Source organism: Alosa pseudoharengus, unplaced genomic scaffold (assembly GCF_046254945.1).
Source record: "Alosa pseudoharengus isolate Yale_2024_CS ecotype anadromous, Long Island Sound unplaced genomic scaffold, YU_APseudo_1.1 YU_APseudo_1.1_scf_2, whole genome shotgun sequence".
Classification (NCBI taxonomy): Eukaryota; Metazoa; Chordata; class Actinopteri; order Clupeiformes; family Clupeidae; genus Alosa; species Alosa pseudoharengus.
Window position 1 is genome coordinate 46,058,138 of NW_027468663.1, and position 18,860 is coordinate 46,076,997.

At 47.3% G+C, this 18,860-nt stretch overlaps 1 protein-coding gene across 4 annotated transcripts in view; it reads right to left on the reverse strand.

The window, feature by feature from the left end:
- Positions 1–947: 947 nt before the first annotated feature.
- rasal2 (RAS protein activator like 2) overlaps positions 948–18,860 on the reverse strand; it is a 57,075-nt gene continuing 39,162 nt past the window's right edge. For 3 of the 4 annotated variants that reach the window (XM_076295222.1, XM_076295220.1, XM_076295223.1), the window contains 14 exons: positions 18,520–18,632; positions 11,766–11,919; positions 11,445–11,543; positions 10,665–11,219; positions 10,103–10,247; positions 9,805–9,949; positions 9,312–9,548; positions 8,896–9,097; positions 6,879–7,078; positions 5,406–6,543; positions 4,897–5,028; positions 4,570–4,772; positions 3,906–3,993; positions 948–2,270 (listed from right to left, as the gene is read on the reverse strand). In XM_076295222.1, coding sequence (XP_076151337.1) covers positions 2,103–2,270; positions 3,906–3,993; positions 4,570–4,772; positions 4,897–5,028; positions 5,406–6,543; positions 6,879–7,078; positions 8,896–9,097; positions 9,312–9,548; positions 9,805–9,949; positions 10,103–10,247; positions 10,665–11,219; positions 11,445–11,543; positions 11,766–11,919; positions 18,520–18,632 — 3,579 coding nt within the window. In that variant the 3' untranslated portion in view covers positions 948–2,102. The remainder of the gene's footprint in view (positions 2,271–3,905; positions 3,994–4,569; positions 4,773–4,896; positions 5,029–5,405; positions 6,544–6,878; positions 7,079–8,895; positions 9,098–9,311; positions 9,549–9,804; positions 9,950–10,102; positions 10,248–10,664; positions 11,220–11,444; positions 11,544–11,765; positions 11,920–18,519; positions 18,633–18,860) is intronic. The other variant, XM_076295221.1, reaches the window with a different exon arrangement.

The window sequence follows — 18,860 nt, forward strand, 5'->3', positions numbered from 1 at the left end:
ACCATATATAACTTTGTGATTCCTGTTTTGGATCAAAGTTCCATATCCCAATGATTTCCTTATTCTATAATAAAATTAAACAAATATTTATAACAAATCAATTTTATTATGTACTTAGATGTTTTCTATTGCTTTAACCTAGATAAATGCCTTTCTTATTTCTCTTTAAGGTACATTTTTCTGTATATGTTCAATTCAGCATGTCCCCAATGCAACATAATCAACTTCCTCCATAAATATAAACTATAAAATGAGATCAACTTATTCTTTATTGCTTTGATAGACTAGGGTACACTTCCTTTAGTCAAGGAAGTAAATCTGGTGAAACTACATTTGATCTCTGTAGTTATATAATATATTATACATCCCTGCAATCCTTTTCCACACTGTTAGTCTGTATTATCTTGCCTCCCAAAAAAGACTACAAATCCATATAGCCATTTGCAGGAAGTGACAACATTTGTTTATGAAGGGAATTCAATTGGAAAACTGATGAAAGCTCCAACAGTCACTCTCTCCCTTATTTTTCTCAATTTCAAATGACACACCTGCTCGAGGCACCCTTAAAGTTCCACTCCGTTAGTGTATATTATGGAAAATGTTTATCAGATAAAATATTTTTAAAAACATGTTAGAAATAGTTATTTAAGTTATGTTCATCTGTAAAGTGTGTGCTAGCTAAATGTTGCACACTCAAAGAGCTACAGCTAACTTAGGTTATGAATGCCTACAATATATAGTATATAATATGTTCAGCGCCTGAGCTGGGCCAGCATACATTCCTCATATCTAAGTATGGCACTGTTCTGACAAAATCTTAAAAACATCAAATACAACAACTTGAATTTTCAGAAAATTGTCAGCCAAAAATCACATCCAAAACAGTTAATCACCCAACTATTCCCCTAAGATCTTACACTAGGCTTCATCACAAAACAATTACAACGTTCATGAGACCAATGTCCATCTTTATTTCCCAATAACTTTCAAACTTCTTACAAATATGCAATGTTTGGACCATCTGTAGTTGTCTTTGTGACAGTCATGTGTAGGTCTCTGTACTAAATATAAAATTGTGTTCAGTGGGGTTGGACTTCATATCAAGACAGTGAAAACAACAAAAAATTAACAGTGCCATTACAACAGTAGTCTCTGACATTAATGTTAACATAATCAGAGGGGCAGTGATCTTCACACATGTTCTCCATGGCTTAACAGTACTGAGGACAAATAAATAATGAAGTAGGTAAATGACTTCACTGATGAGTGAGTGTATGAGTATTTGTGTGTGTGTGTGTGTGTGTGTATGTTTCTGTCTGTCTGTCTGTGAGAGACTATTGGCTATTGCCAGCAAACCCACATACATTGTGAAAATCTGAACTACAAATAGATATCAGAATATGCACTGAGAAAATGATATTTAAGTAGTAAACAGGTTTGTTCTATAACTAGCCAAATCAAACTTTGAAAATCCATTCCATTGGCAAAACCGGAGTAATGGTCCTTCAGGACCACTCAGTTAAAATAAAGCCATAACAGCAATAAAATAACATGGCCCATTGTAAAGACAAAAATAAAACACTTAAAAAACATAGAAAACTGGGTTAAAAAAACAGAGTGCATCAATATTTCGCATATTTTTTATTCCTTTCCACTTCTGTTATAGGTCAATAACACTTCATAGCTACAGCAATTCTCTGTGCTTCTCCTATTTTAAAACAATCCCTCTATATGTACATTGGCTTAATATATAATATTTTAATTAGACAATACTTTAAATTCTCATTTAAACTGCATTCTGCATATGGGGATATGGGAAAGTATTTATAAAACACAAATTCACTAAATTCAGAATGATAATTTATCCCCCACAACACACATCCAAAACAACTTGCCCTTTCCAGTATTATCTCTGTACAACACTAATACAAGTTATTTACATGAATGACTGGACATTCCACGTAGATGTGTGTTTATAGTAGTCAGAAGCTTTAGTTTTAAGTTCAGTTTCATTTCCTGTCTGTGATCATGATCAATTAGCACAGCCAATCTGCCAGAGCGCGCCAATCAGCTGTGCTATAGGGACAGTCCACCCCGTCCAATCAGCAGCTGCTGTTCTTGAACTCTCCGTTCTCCGTGATGGAGAGCTTGGTGGGATTGGTGGGTGAGAGGCCGTTGCGCAGGTTGTGCATGCTGTAGCGCTCCTTCACCTGGGTGAGGGCACTCATCAGCCGCGAGTTAGCTGCATCCAGGGAGCTGATCCTCTTTTCCTGGGAGAGCGGACACAGAAGAAGGGAAAGAGGAAAAAAGAGGAGAGAGGTACAAGTTGAATTTACTGAATCCCCAATTCATCACTGTTTCTGCTGCTTTTCAAACTAACCGGAAGAGAAGCAGAGCAAGGGGGGGGCCCTGATCACCATACAGATCTATGAGAGGTCCTCAGAGGTGCGGTGCAAACCTCAAGCACACAATGAGAAGTGGACACCTTCAAATCAAATGACCCATGTTTAGGCAATGCAAGTGCAACCATCATTCTTAGTGCATGAGAAGTGGTTAAATGCCTACATCATAATTATGGTTGATGTTACACTCACTACCAATGATGAATTCTTAGTAGAGTGACTACTTTCAGGTCAGTGATCTTCATGCAGTTTTTCATGACAGCAAACATCTAACTTAAAAAGAATAAAGTAAAAGTAAACTGGAGGAGAAACTGGATAAAGGAAGATCAATTGCATTAAACCAAGATCATACACAGTCTTGTGCGAGGAAAAAAAAGGCTAACCAGAACTAAAGAGGAGGAAATGCACCGTTTCACATTCCATTCCATTGACATGTTTGGGAAAAAAAAAAAAACTTTCAGCAGGCTCTTTTACTGAAGGGCGCAGTCTGGACATGGGCCGACTCCTAAGGTGCTGGACTAAGGAACCTGGGGAAGAGCAGGAAGGGAGTGTGTGTTTGGGGGGGGGGGGTTGGGGCAGGAGGCTGGCATAGTTTCAGGATGTGCTGGGGGCAAAAAACAGGGAAGGAGGAGTGGAAAGCAGCCAAAGCTCGAGCTTACAGATACATGAACTGAATTAGCTAAGGAGCGCACTTCATCAACACACATTACCCAACGTCAGAGAAGGAGGAGAAAGCCATAGATCAAAAAAGCAAAACAATTATCCGTACACTATACCTAAACAGGTAATTGAACTAGAGTTTGCCATTAATCATTTAACTCCTTTGGGATTCAGCATATTGCAGCAACTGAGGAGAATGTGTATGATTTATTTTTTATCCAGCAAAAAAAAAAACAACATACAGAGAAAAGCTAACATTAATATATAACATGGGGGGGAAAGGCATCCCTATATTACATTAAAAGCAGATACTGATCGTTTATTTGGCAGCTCCCCCTCCCAGCAGTGTACGGTTTCTATAGTTTGAGATGGTAGAGAAAAAAAGGCCAATTGTCATCATACAAGCTGAGGTATGGGTGTTGTTTGATTGCGCTCAGATAAGGCTTGGTGTTCTAGAATGCACTGCTTTACTTGCCTTCCTGCAACAACTCAGTTCCTTTAGTGACCTGGAATTCAGTGGGACACAGTACAACAATGAAGCAGTCAGCAGAATGTCTGCCCTCACACACAGGCACGCAGCCACTTATGCATATAGGGTAGCACACATCCCTGACGAGCAGCATACTAATGAAAGCTGCACTTCTGCAGAGATCTCTCCAGCTCCTGGACAGAGCTGTGTGAGGGGAAACATTTTTAAACAGGTTTCTCCAACTCTGGGTACAGTCGCTGATCGCCAGTAACACTAGAGGATGACCGGGCCAAACAGCCACGCTTGTCAATGTAAGCTCCCCATTATATACAATGCACATGTTTAATGTGCAGTACTCATTCCTGGCACGGTACCTGTGCGTCGATGATCTTCTGCTTTGCATCAATGACAGCCTGCATCTCTGCATGATCTCTCTTAAGCTCCTCTTCCACAGCCATCAACCTGCATGACAGAGTGCCTAGGTTAATGCAGGGCATAATGAAACACAACACACACATACACAACTCCATCATTTACATTTATATTCATTTAAATAACACTGAGCTGAATCTTTTAAATTATATTAAAAAATGTAATTCCTTTTTTTTAATATATTATTCCTGTACCATCAGCATAATAGTTTATAAACTTAAAAGCAAGATACACTTCTGTACCTGAACTTATCACAAGTTTTACATTATATACATACATTATACATATACATTACATTATATATTATATATAATGACCTGTTTTCTAATCTTAAACAGCCTGACCATTCCCGGAAATCAGGCCTAGTGCTGCCCTGAGAACTTTAAGCCCTGTATTTCATATCTCTAAGTGCAACTAATGCACCACTTAGGAACATATATTATGCACTTATAATATTAAATATCTAAATATATCTAAATATCTAAATACTCATTAAAGAAAGAACAACATAAAATAACACTATACTACTAAAATGTTCATGTTACTACCACTGATAGTAATACTGCTGGTCTATTAGTGTCCCTCCTGTAGGCAGCGCTGACCCACCTGCAGATGATGCTCTTCATCTGGCTGTCCTTCTCCTCCTGCTGTCTGCGCAGGCGCTCCTCGCTGTCCTCCAGCCGGGACTTGTACTCCAGCAGCAGCTTCTGCATCTGCTGCTCCTGGGCCAGCAGACGCCGCTCGTACTCCTCCAGGCGCCGACTGGACACGCGCAGACGCTCCTTCAGCTTGGAGATCTCCTGTTCGTACTGGAGGAGCGGAGCAGGGGGGAAAGAGGTCAGAAACAACTCAGGAGGGAAGGGGGGGGGTGGTCTTCAGTGCCGTTAGCTCATGAGATGTGTCAAGTTATGAAAGTTTGAAGTGTTTTTCCACCTTCTCGATATGCTTGCCGTCCTCTTTGGTCTGGCCCTCCTCCTGCTCGTCCTCATACTGGCCGTTGTTCAGCACCCACGCTGCCGTCCTCTCCACCGGGGACATGGTGACCGGATCTACTGGTGACTGCACCTGGAGGACACACACTTTCCACTTTACCTTCGGGTGACTGGTGAAAGAAATGCCTGATGTAGAGCAAAAAGCCATTGATAATACTTTTTTTTGCATGTCCTTGTTTATCTTGAATTTCCCCTGGGGATCAATAAAGTATCTATCTATCTATCTATCTATCTATCTATCTATCTCATTGTAAAAGTTTTCCCTTGTATAGAAACTCTCGCTGGAGATGTACAACATCTAACCAAATACTGTTCTCCATATAGTTATCACCAAAGGCTTAGAGACTACAGCAGCTATATAGAGGTCTGGCTAGAATAGCATCCAATCAGGAGGAAGTAGTGTGACAGTTCAGTGTTCATGAGAGAGTGGGACTGAGCGTGTGTCCGTACCTGCTGCCTGCTGGCTCCTCTGACGGGCGGCACGGGACTCTCCCTGGAGCAGGTGGACTGCTGTCTGGAGCGGTTGCCCCCTCCGCTCTGGGGCACGGGCTCCGTGTTGGCACTGCTGCTGCTGCGCAGGGAGGCGCTGTGGGGCAGAGAGCGTGGCGTGCGTACGCCGCCGTTCCCTCCCGCGCCCACCTGCGCCTGCGCAGCCACCGTCCGGCACTGCTGCTCCACCTTGACGATGTGGGCCGTGCCCGCGCTGCTGCCCTGTCTGGGCACGGCCACGGCTTGGGCGCCGGACAGCGAGTCGGCCAGCGGCGGGTGCCAGCGGGCGGTGCCCACCGGGGCGCACTCTCCGTCGGCGTGGTGGACGCTGCCGCCGCTGCTGCAGCGGCGCAGCTCGTCCTCCAGGCTGCTGATGGAGGGCACGCGGTGGGCGCCGCCGGGTGCGTCCAGGCCCCCTCGGTGGGCCCCAGGACCAGGGCTGGCGCTGCGCGAGCTGCCCGTGCTCAGGTTCTCCGAGCTCGAGTCCGGCTGCAGCGACTGGGCCGAGCGCGTGGAGCGGGTGGAGTGCGTGGTGGAGTGGCCCGAGTGGTGGTGGTGGTGGTGGTGGTGGGCGGCGGCGGCGGCAGCGGCTGCGTGCAGGTTGCTCAGGTGGTAGACGGGGTTCTGGAAGGAGAGCGGCTGCAGGCTGCGCTGCTGGCTCAGCGACGGGTGGATGGGCCGCCGCACCTGCGGGGCGCTCTGGGGCAGGTTGTCCCGCGGCACCTGCGCCTTGGCCTGGGGGGCGTGCGGTGGCGGCGGTGGCGGAGCCTGGTTGTGGTAGGGCTGGTGCGGGTGGTGCGGGTGGTGGAGGAGGAGGTGGGGAGGCGGCGGAGGGCCGATGGAGGCCTGGGACCCCACGCGGCCCAGTCTGGGCGGTGCCTCGTGGACGGGGAGGGCGGCCTGGGCGCTCTGCAGCAGGTAGGAGTCCTGCAGGTCCATGAGCGAGATGCTGCGTCCGTTGGGCAGGTGTGGCTCGCGCTCCTCCTTGTCGGAGAAGCTCATGCTGTGGGTGGAGGACTGCTGGCCCAGCAGAGGGTGCTTCCCCCGACTCGCTGCTTCCATGTGCTCCTGCACGGGCGACTTGATGCTCCGCACCTCGCTGGAGGAGAAAAAGCACAGGACACTCTTAAAGGACCAGATCAACAAAACAGCAAAACACTTCAATTAATAAAAAAAAACATGACCACAATATCAGTTAAGTAGCAAAAAATACAATTAACTGTGTTAAATTAACTTTAACTGTGTTAAATTGTGCCTGAGCATTTTTGTAGCAAGTCTCTGCAGCATGGTTGTCTGTGACCAGTTAACTGGAAACCAGCACACTTCCCTGTGGAGGGGGTTCAAGTGACCGCACCTGTCAGTAAATCCAAAATCATGAAAAAAGCGCAGCTGCTCTCAGACGAGGGCAGAGGAGAGGAGAGGAGAGAGGAGTACCTGTCTGCCGGGTCCTCGAATATCCTCTGCAGTCCGGACGAGACGCTGCCGCTAATGTTGTGGGCGGAGCTGTGGTCCTGAAAGCGGCGCAGCTGCTGCTGGAGGGGAGTGGGGCTGGACAGCGAGCGGGCAATGTCGCCAAGGATACGGGGCAGGGGGCCCAGTTTGGCCACCGTCGCCTGCAGGAAGGAATTTTCACCCTGGGTTCGCACGTAACCATGGCAACCACATTGGGCACAGGGGCCACATTGCCCCGCAAGGGGTTTTTTGAAATGCAGATGGCATGGAGGGGTTGGTGGATGGGCAGGTGCAGGTTTTTTTTTTTTTTTGGTTGGTCGGCAAGAGAGGCACCATAATGCATTGGTGGCAGGACAGCCGTAACCATGGAGACACAGTGTGTGTTGGGCAGGAAAAGGTGGAGTGGAGGAAGGAAGAAGGGCAGAAGGAAGGGAGGGGGGGGGCAAGGAGGCAGAGAAGAGGTAGGTACACAGAGAGGGGAAAAAACAAAAGGAAATCAAATTAGGACTAAATGAAAAATAAAACACATGCCTCTAAATAAAATGATGTGAGCCATTCCAAATTAAATGAGTGGCAGGACATGCACCATGGGCAAACAACAGGCGGTTATGAGTGGAGATGCAGGAAGGTCGGAGATAAATAAACTGATGACTGGAAAATAAACAAATTATGCAACAGTGTTTTGGTGAAGTCATGCTCCCATGCTTTGTGGGGAATTGGTTAGGGAGGAACTCAGCTGAATGAAGTGCATTGAGGACATCAGATTCAGAAACACTGCATCAAACTGGCTTCAATCTCTAGCAGAACTTTTTAAGCACATATACTAACACATAAAAATATACTTAAAAAATATACTTTAAAAGAAAGTCAGTGTTTGACACTGTCCAAAATATCCCTCAAAATGAAATGGTTCTGCTTTTAAATGTCAGTACACTAAAATCTCCAAACATACAGGTCCACACTACAAATCATGAAAGACACTTAGCCTTATCCCAAAGCAACACCTCCAAGTCCCAATACACCAACAAGTGCACTCCATCCTTAAGAGTCCTACATACTCGCCACTCCTGACCGGTAGCGCGACAATGTGACGTCACAGGAGCGCCGTAACCATTTATACTCGCGCGTGGTGGTCACAACACTAGTTGTAATATTCTCCTGAATTGGCATTGGCCTCAAAAAACTACCCTCTGTGATGATACTTCAGACTTTGGTTGCTGCTATTCACAACTACCATCATTACCATTTAGTTTCCAAGGTGTGTGCAGCTAGATAGATAGATAGATAGATATGCTACTTTATTCATCCCGAGGGAAATTTTAGCTACCTGGCTGGTGCTGAGAGATGAGTTTGTGTAATTTCCTAAGGTGGAAAGTTTTTTTTGGGTATCCTTTGGTTGTAAATAAATATCTTTGTTACCTTTTGCTGGACTATTGGCATGTCCCTGGGTCCTAGTTCTTTCATCTTAATTCCCTGTGTTACATCTCTCTCTGGTAGCTTCTTATCCAGCAAACTATTTAAAAATCACAAACTCTCACTGGTAACCTAGCCAGGTTAATTTCCCTCTCTTCTCAAACTGACTATTCAAACATCATGTTTATTTAAGATGTGGGCTAGGCAAAAATGCCTGAATATGGTTGATATCTGTATAGAGGCACGCATGCTCCCTGATCTTGGCTTCAAGCTCATCGTGCTTGTCGCGCGCATCTGAAAAAAAATCTCCTGTGCACAACCTGCCTGCGCGAGGCTGAAATTTCTCGTGCGACAGAGGAAATTACGCAATTTTGACGTCACATTGTCGCGCTACCGGTCCGGAGCGCTGAGAATGTAGTACCCTTTACACAACAATTGGCCACGACCTAATATATGGATTCCAAATAGTGTGACTAAAACGTCCATCCACTCTTCCATTACGAGTGAACACCAAGTGGCCCTGGGAGGTTTTTTGAGGTGTTGCTTCTGAGTGGCAGTGCAGGAGGTGGGTGAGAGGGAGACTGACCTTGTCCAGCTGGGACACCACTTCCCAGAGCAGGGAGTGCAGCACGGACAGCTCTCGGCCCAGGTCGATGTAGCCCTCGAAGCCTGGCGTGTTGGAGATGGTCTCGGAGTTGGAGATCTCCAGCAAGAACCGGGTCATGCCTGCCCATTCATGTTCCAGGAAGTCGTTCATGAAGGCCATGTACTCCTCCTTATTTCCGAATCTGGTGAGTGATAGCAGAGCTTTGGTTCAAAAGTCCTTTGGCATCTTTTATCTTGTTTATGTAATCATATCACAGTTTCTGTTCTGTGTATCAGTAAACCGATGACTACAACAAGCATCTCATTCTATCTTTATGACATCGAGGGTGACCTCATTATGATAAAGCATTGAGTGTGTCTGGGTCTGAGATGATTGATGACATCTGTGCCACTTACTTGGCGAAGTTGGCGAGGTTCTGGATGACCTTGGCGATGAGGGTGAGTGTGCGCGACGTGCGGTCGTCGGGGTACTCCTGCATGAGGCTGAAGAGCGAGGGCGACATGATGGCTGGACACAGGAAGCGCAGGAAGAGTGAGGCGCTGATGAGCCGTTGGCTGATGTCCTGCTTGCCCCGCGTCAGGCAGTGCTGCTTCCACGAGGCAAACACCTCCTTCAGCTCGCGCGGGAACACACTGGAGTGGGGGTTATACAAACAGTATTTACATACCGGTATTCACATAAAATCCACTAGCCATAATGCCCCCACCCCCCGCAGATCTACTGTACAAATTGGAGGGCCTGCCCCACAGTATCAATACCTACACACTGGCACAAAACTGATTTAAACTACACAATATGCAGTTATATTCCATAAGTAACTCTATATTGCCCTATAATGCACAACGTCAGAGTAAATAAAATGACCCTAGACAGGGCGAGCAGAATTACCAGTAGGAGTTGATGATCTTGCAGAAGGCCAGCTCACAGCACATCTTCAGGTTGCTCTGGTGCTCTGGTAGCTCATTGCTGGTGCACTTCCCAGGGTCCACCTCACAGTTCTCGTCCGACTCGTACAGCGCCTTTATGAACTCCCCTGCAACCGGACAGACAAACGTGAAAAGAGTCCTCTGAGGTCAGATCAAAGTGTTCAAGGTCATATGGACTCTGAGGACACTCTGAGGAGCTATGCCTTACAGCGTGAGCTTTGGAATTGAATCATAATATTGATTTGTGGTAGTGTGCTTACCGAGTGCGTCATGCAGGTATTTCTGGCCCACGAGTTTGAGGTACTCCTCAATGGCTTTGGTAGCCAGCGTGTTTTCCCTGAATATCAGAACATCATGGTCCGCACATCGGTCCACCTCAGACATCACCAGATCCGAGAGGAAGTCCTGATGGAAACCAAATCACAAGGTGTCAGTCATGACTACACAAACACACACACAAACAATCATGATACTGCATACAGTAAGGAGTGATCCTAAGCAGCCTGGATTCAGTAGCTGATCCTTTCTAAAAAGAATTTCTAATTAAAAAAAGTGTCAAACTATTATCCAAAAGAATAGGATAATAATACAAATACTATACTCAGGTGTAGGCCCAGGGCTTAAAGCATTGAACACTTCTGTGCCTGAAACTCTCAGACATTTATCAGGACTTCATATATACTGTAGTCTTATTGCCTATTCTCAAATCGTAAACATATCGGCTCATGCCTGAATTCAGGCACAGTGCCTTAACACTTTAAGCCCTGTAGGCCTACCCGGGTCCAGTGGCTGTGAGTATGAGTGAGTATGAGGCTGCCGTACCTTTGCTTTCCCTGTACTCTGTAGTATGTGCACCAGTGCGCTGGCCATCTCCTCTTTGTTCTTGACGCTGATGACTGGCTCCAGGACCGAGCAGAGCATGGTGTAGTTGTTCGTCACAAACTCGGCAAACTCTTTGTACTGCTCCATGGGCAGGATGGTGATGGTCTGGAAGCGGGACTTGATGCGGATGGACGGGCCTCCGCCTTTGGACTTGCTGGTGGTGGGCGTGCTGATCGGGTACCACTTCTCCACAAACTGCCTGCCCATCACGCTCAGCACGGGGATGTTGACCAGCCCCACGTAGTTGTTCTTGTCCTTCTTCTTCTTCTTGTCCACGTCGCGGTAGATGTGCACGGTGATGCTCTTGACGGAGGGCAGGCCGGAGAACTCGAAGTGCTCGCCCCAGAAGAGGCAGTCGGCGCGGGTCTTGCTGGTGGTGCGGGCGTACAGCACGTCGTCCAGACACAGCTCGCAGAAGTACTTCTTCTTGGGCGGCAGGTCCTTGGCCTCGATGATCCACAGTCGGAGGACGTTCTCCGCCCGCCGACAGTTGTCCTGGTGAGAAAAAAAAAGCAAAGTCATTTAACCTAACAGATGGTGCTGCACATAAATCAAAATGGGTCGGCGAAAAAAGGGAAAAGTCAAGAGCAAAGACTTTTTGGGGGGTGGTTCATTTCTCTCATATTAAACAACCCTGCGGTAATACAAATCTCAGTGTCCCATGAGTTTCAAACAGCTGTTTGCCTAGCCTTCATCACAATTAAGGGCGGCTGTAATCACCTTGTTAGGCTGCACTGTTCTCTTCAAGTTCTCCATCCACTTGTCCCTCTCTGAGGCTGAGGAACAGCTGAAACACTTGCTCCCACCTGAGTAGGTCACCTGTGGAGAGGGGAAACACAGCCGTTTCAAACATCAGGACGCCGAAAATCAATTAACCCAGAGCAATCCCCAGAAGGAAGACTCAGTTTCCGTTTCCCATACACAAGGGAGAAGACTAAACAAACATTTTACAGAGTGGTATAACGTTGTATGTTAAGAGTTAGGTAGCGTTGGTTCATTTAATGGTTAAATGAGGATCCATTGCGAGTGTGTGCCATCTACCTCGAAACAGAACTCCTGTCCAAGAATGCTGCTGTGCAGGGGTTTGATGTACACGTCTTCTTCCATGCTAAGGTCCAAGGCTTCCACTGCACTTCCTGGACTCAACAGGGACTCATGGGAGCTGGATTCTTTCAGTTTGGGCAGGCCCCGTGACCTAAGAGGAAGTATCAATCATCACACACATGACAAAGGACAAGTTTCATATGTCACTTCCTTAACTACATCAGATATTTTAGTCAGCCATAATGTTTCATCACCAAACATCACACCCACTTCATGTCTACAACAAAATAGCCTGTGTTTCTTCCAGGAGCTGCTGAGAAGACTCACAACAGTAATCTCTTCCTAGCAGCGAAACATCAGTACGCTGCAGAGCTAGACTGGTGCGTCGCTGGCACTGACTGTCTGACCTGAGCTGCCCCCCGAGAGCCCTGGCACTGCCAAGCACCATCATCTGACATGGCCATGGGGCGGTAGGGGGGGGGGAGGGGGGGGATACAGAGACGCCCGCAGAAATACACGTGCGCACACACACACACACACACAAAACGCTATTAAGTAAAATACAATGCAGCCAACACTAGATCCACTAGAGCCAGCATTTTTTGCAGCTTGTGTAGACCTACAGCAGCTTGTCAGACACACACCCTGCAGCACCCTGCAGTAACGGGAGACTACCACCTACGAAAAACAATTGTAGATCCACTGGAAGGAGTATCCTAAGAGCATATCAGCGTCAGCTCATCCCGCTCAGATCGCTGGGGTCCAGCTAGAAGACTCCGGTCCGCTCTCACGCATCACGGCTACATTATTCCTAAATCAGTCCGTCAGCGGTGGACGAGAGCCAGTGACTCGGTGCACTGCTGCCCGTCCCTGGCTACAGGTCTGTTTTTTGCGAGAAGCCCGACGACAAACAGGGATCCGAGCAAGCCAATGGCTGGTCCCCTGCGGGGGGGCCGTTGCCACGGGGACATCTCCTGAGAGGAGCTCGGCCTGGAGGCGTCTGGGGAACGAGAAGTGTTCACAAACACCTCACGCACTCGTGCCCGAGTGACTGCGTCAAACAACACAGCAGTAGCAGCTGGGACAGCCCACTCAACACCACACACACACACACACACACACACACACACACACACACACACTCACACACACTCACTCAACAACACACACACAAGCTGCACACTCAATAACACACACACACAAAAGCTGCACACTCAATAACACACACACACAAGCTGCACACTCTAAAGACATACAGCCCACTCAACAACACACACGGGCTGCACACACACACGCTGCACACTCTTAAGACATACAGCCACTCAACAACACACACACACACACACACACACGCTGCACACTCTAAAGACATACAGCCCACTCAACAACACACACACACACACAAGCTGCACACTCTAAAGACATATAAAAAACGGAGCTCTGCTCCACAAGCTGTTACAACAAACACATGTCTGTCATACTGGGTCAGGGAGAAGGAGGGTAAAAAAGTGGACCTATTACTAATGCATAAATTCAACCATAAAGTACTGCTAAATAGACACGCACACACACACACACACACACACAGGGGTCAGGTCACTGTCATTCAAGAAGACCCCTGAGGGAGGGACACATGCTCAGAAATCTGCCGTCTGCACTCTGAGAAAACATGGAGGAACCCACTCCCTTCCCTGCTTCCCTTCAACTGTGCAAAACCCAGAGCCGGAGGCACGCTAGCTCTGGAGACTAGAGGGAAATGGATACTATAGATGACCTTTAACTGGTATATTCCAGTCCATCTGATTGTTGTTTGGAGGTAACAAAGTTTCGAAGATGAGGCCTGTTAAGTGGCTCACATGTTCATCCAATTAGCCAAATAAGAGAGAAAGAGAGCACCAACCACAGCAAATTATAGTCTCTGCATGGCAGCAACAGCCTTCTGCCAACGGAGTCTTTGTAAACCAAATATTAAAACTACAGGATAATGGCAGCTCAGACAGCAGAAGAGACACTGTTTGTCACAACACAAAGCCTATTACCTACACAATCTGCAGATTGAGAGAGAAGGGGAAAGTGAGAGAGAGTGAGAGAGAGAAAAAGAAATAACGCTAGAGGGAAAGAGAAAAGAAGGCCCTATCACATCACAATCAGGTTGAACTTTGACCGCAACGCGCTGTGAGTCATTGGTATTTTGCGCTGAGCCCAGCGGCAAGCACAACAAAAATCTTTGGGACGTTACCTCAACCAAGAGCAACCTAGCGGCGAGCGCAGCACATACCATGTACAATGTGATAGCCCCTTCAGTTTCCTTCTCTGGAGAAGAACATTTCAGCTGCACATCAGCTGCTTTTAGACATGCCCTTTAGAAACTAATAACGCGTTCTGAGCAGACCCACACAGAGCTTCGCACACCAAACCTCCTCGCTTTTTAATCTACGCTGCCTGTGTGTCTGGGTGAGAGATCTCTCCCAAGCACTTCCACTGACGAGTAACTGAGACGCCGGGGACGTCGAGAAGAAGCACGGCGCCTCCGGTGTGTCTGGGCCCTTCTTGTGCAGCGGCAGACGATCGATAGCCAGTTTACAACAGCGGCAGAGCCGGCCAGCCGGTCGGGTCGACAGACAAGACAGCCCGGCCGAGGCAGACGAGAGAAAGAGGCCATAATACAATCAGCCGCCCCCCCCCCTAACCGTATTACACGCAGTACTAACAGGGCAAAGACAGGAGACGGGCCACTCCACCACGTCTCATTGACACAGCATTGAAGATGGCATCCAAAACCAAGCAGGTTAAGAAGTCAAAGGAGCTACGCTGCTGATAGCTCTACAGATTTAGATTAGTGGGTAATGAGACTCAGCGAAGGACACAGATCGATGGATTTGGGGCGGGAGATGGAGGTGGGCGGAGGGGACACTGAGGAGGTAATTGCTGAGAGAAGCACAGCATCTCCGCGCCGTAAACAAACCTTCAGGGAGGGATAAAATATTCACTAAAGGAGGAGTGCTCCCCCTGATGAAGCTCCACAGGGGAGTCGGTGAACGTGTCCCTCTCCCAGTGGGCATGTCTGGCCACCCAGGCTGAGGGGCCCGTGTGGGGTACGGGCCCACCATCTGTGAGGAGGAGTGCCCCACATCGAGTAGCCTACTCCTACTCCTACTCCTACTACTACTACTACATAACAAAAACATACTTATAACCGATGAGAAATGTCTTTTATGAAGAGTGAAAATTGAACGCAGGCAAGTCACATGAAAAGAGATTACTTTCAGTGAGACAACAAAGCAATGGAAAAAAGCAGCTGAAAAAGCCTATACTACACACACACACACACACACACACACACACACTCTGTCGCCATACTTGAGTGCCATACATCAGGAGAAGGCATATGTGCCCGGATAATCTTCTGGCGCTGGCTATGTCAGAGCTAGCTGAATTACATAAGACTAGATTAAAGGCCTGAGTGGATACGGATCTGCCTTCTCGGGCCAATGATTAAAAAAATGACAAACACACACACACACACACACACACACACACACACACAAACACACACACACACACACACACACAAACACACACACACACAAACACAAACACACTCCACTAGCTAATACTACTCCACTTGCACTACTCCACTTGTACACTTGCACACTTTGCAACTTGTTGTTGTTGTCACTTCTGAACACACTTCTGCTGCTCTTACATAACTTGCACCACTATGCCACTTGCATACTTAGGTCAAACAGAACTACCTCAGCCATTTATTGGCCTGACTTTTGCACTATTATATTGACTGTCTACTGTATGCACAATTTCAATTAAAATCTTGCTGCTCTTATTTTCTTCATTGTATGTGCCTTCTTATTTTTACTTTTTATATTGTTTACTTGAATGTTATGTTTGTCTGTGGACCTAATTGGTAAAATATGTCTTGTCTCCACCGTGGGATAGTAGGAAACGTAATTTCGATCTCTTTGTATGTCTTGACATGTGAAGAAATTGACAATAAAGCAGACTTTGACTTTGACTTTGACACACACACACACACACACACACAAACACACAAACACACACACACACAGGATAGTAATTTCACTAATGATGCATGGAGCACTCCAGCATGGGCACAAACCCATTTCACAGTTCTGTCTCTACACAACGGATCAGATTCAGAACTGACAGGAAAGCCTATTTATAACCCTCCGCAGTGATGTGGACCTCTCACCAGCGTCTCTGACCTGCTAAGATGGGAGAGGGAGCTTTGAATAATTATCATGATAACGATAATGATAATAAAGACAACAATAATAATAACAATAACAAGAACAGAACAGTGCCGGTGAAATAGGAAACAACAGTAATGCCCCCTCCTGGGTCTCTCAGCCGAGCGAACCTCAGCCCCTGACTAGCCAGAGCCTGCACATTAAGCTGGAAACCAGATCAGTCTGCAGGGAGAGGCAGAGGAAGAGGCCACTGGACTGATAACAGTACATTAACCCGGACACTGACACTGCAGCACGCAAGATAACACTACACTGACATGCCATGCAAAGTCTGAATTAAATTAACAATTAGTTTCACATCCTTGTCTAATACAATAGGTTGCATACATCCACAATTAGCCAGGATCTCCAGTTTCACCAAAGTTGAGTTCAGTGTCTCAGAATTCATAATTCAATAATAAATAAATAAATCAATTCAAAATATAAAGAGTTTGCTGATCTGCTGGGCTGGGTCTTTGCTGGGCTGGGTCTTTGGTACACGGAGCAGATGATCTGCTGGTCCTACCTGAAGAGCAGAGTTGTGGACAAATGCACATTCCTGGCCTTCCTGAGAAGTGAAGAGGTGGCCATGTTTTGACCAGCGTGGAGATCGGAGCCAGGGAGAGGTCATGACAGAGCAACTATAGAGCGAGCGACGGAGCAAACCAACGAGCGAATGCGAGGGCGAGAGCGAGAGGGGAGGGGAGAGGAGTGTAGCGTCACTCAGACCGAGCATCAGCCCTGCCCCAGGAACATCACGGGAGTCAGCACTGCCTCCCTCTGCTCTGCGCATATAGTCTACAACCATTATCCATAAACACACACACACAGACTTTTTTCTGTCTATCTGTCTCTTACACACACACACACACACACACACACACACACACACACACACACACACACACACACACACAAAGGAACAAACACAGAGCGCACGTACAGGAACACAGACTGCACAGTGACAGATGTCCACCAAAGCCGGTGTTCAGCGTGTTCTCACGGTCATATCCTCGTACGAATCACCATCACAAATGGCTGACCCGAGAGTGAGGGGCAGGCAGCCTCCACTGCCACATGTGCCCGGCTGAGCCGTCCACCCACCCAGCAGCCACAAAACAAACACAACCAAAAGCGCCAGAACAGAGGGTCGCACAGATGTTTGCCTACACACACACACACACACACACACACACACACACACACACACACACACACACACACACACACACACACACACACACACACACACACACACACACACACACACACACACACACACACAGCAAGAAACAAGCGGATATGTGCTTAGTTGTCACACACACACACACACACACACACACACACACACACACACACACACACACACAGCAAGAAACAAGCGGATATGTGCTTAGTTGTGGTACTGCTGGTTGGGGGGTGGGGGTCTTGCAGGCAGGCTGTGAGCCTCGGGTCTATCCACCAGCTACCGCAGCTCCAGCCATTAGTGTCTGAGGCGTGAGGAGCGACAGGGGGGAATTACAACAAGGCACACAATCCCGCCCAAAAAGAGAAAGGAGAGAGAGAGAGGGATTACACCGGCCCTCGGCCCCTGCGTGCAAGATAACAATCCCTAATTCTTCATCTCGATCCGTGCAGCCTTTCACTGCGTGGCAAGAAAGCCCAGCTGGCTTACAGTAAGGCTATTATCTGGCTCACTCTGTATTAATCTGCCAGTCGCCGGAAGACTCCCATCCTCTCTCCCACCCTCCCAACCAAAAGCATCCTCCGATTTGCTGACAGATGACTTAGAGGATCGGTCTATTCACTCCCCAAAAATGGACAATTACGAGAGCTTTAGTCAAAAAACACATGAGCAGTGCACAATTGTGCACATCTTTCACACAGTGCGCATCTTTCATAGCAAAAATTTTGTACTTTCCACAAGGGGGCGATCAAGAGTCAATCATCAACACAGACGAGACCAAACATCAAACAAGCCATTCCAAATAAACAAAACTAAACCATTTGAACTAGTGTTGTTACCAATAAACTACTGTCCATCTCATGGGAACAATAGCCTGGAGGACCAGACCCAATCTGAAAGATTAAGGGTTTGGCCACGAAGGGGCGGCACCAAGCATGCATTTGAAAATCTCACTGCACGTAATTGGATAACACTATACGATCAATGTTAACTGACTGATTCTGGACTTCGACGCAATTGGATAACACTACGTCTGTCATCTGTTTAGCTCGCCTCTGGCCCCCCTATATCAGATACACAGATATGATTGATTCCCCGCGATGCAAGGGGCAAAAGTTATGTGCATCATTGCTCGTTGCCAAAGTCTCTCGCTGAGCAAATGCTTCCGCAAGAACTCTAGATTCCCAGGGTATGGGAACAACACAAGCAAGTCCCATTTCCACTCCCTGTTTCAATTTAGACAGTTACCAGCACACACAGACACAGAGACTGAATACAGGTGGGCAGAGAAAAGTCCTACCTGTCGTTGTCTGTGGACCGCAGGGAGGGGAGTCTGAAGCTGGTATTTCGGTCCAGTTTGGTCTGGCTCTTGGTCCGCTTGATGGATCCTTTGAGGCGCTTGCTGAAGAAGCCCTGGAAGAGAAAGGTGACGAAAGAAACAGAGCGACGAGATCATTAGGCGGGTCAAACATTAACCAGACGGGCCACTCTGTATGTGTGTCCCACCAGACAGGACTACGTGAAAACTGATCAATAAGAAAAGGCTATGAATCAGCAGTGTCACTTCTGGCCCATTTCTTTAAACGGACCACCTCCTCACCCCCTATAGTACTTTTCCCCAAACACAGATCCAAGTATATA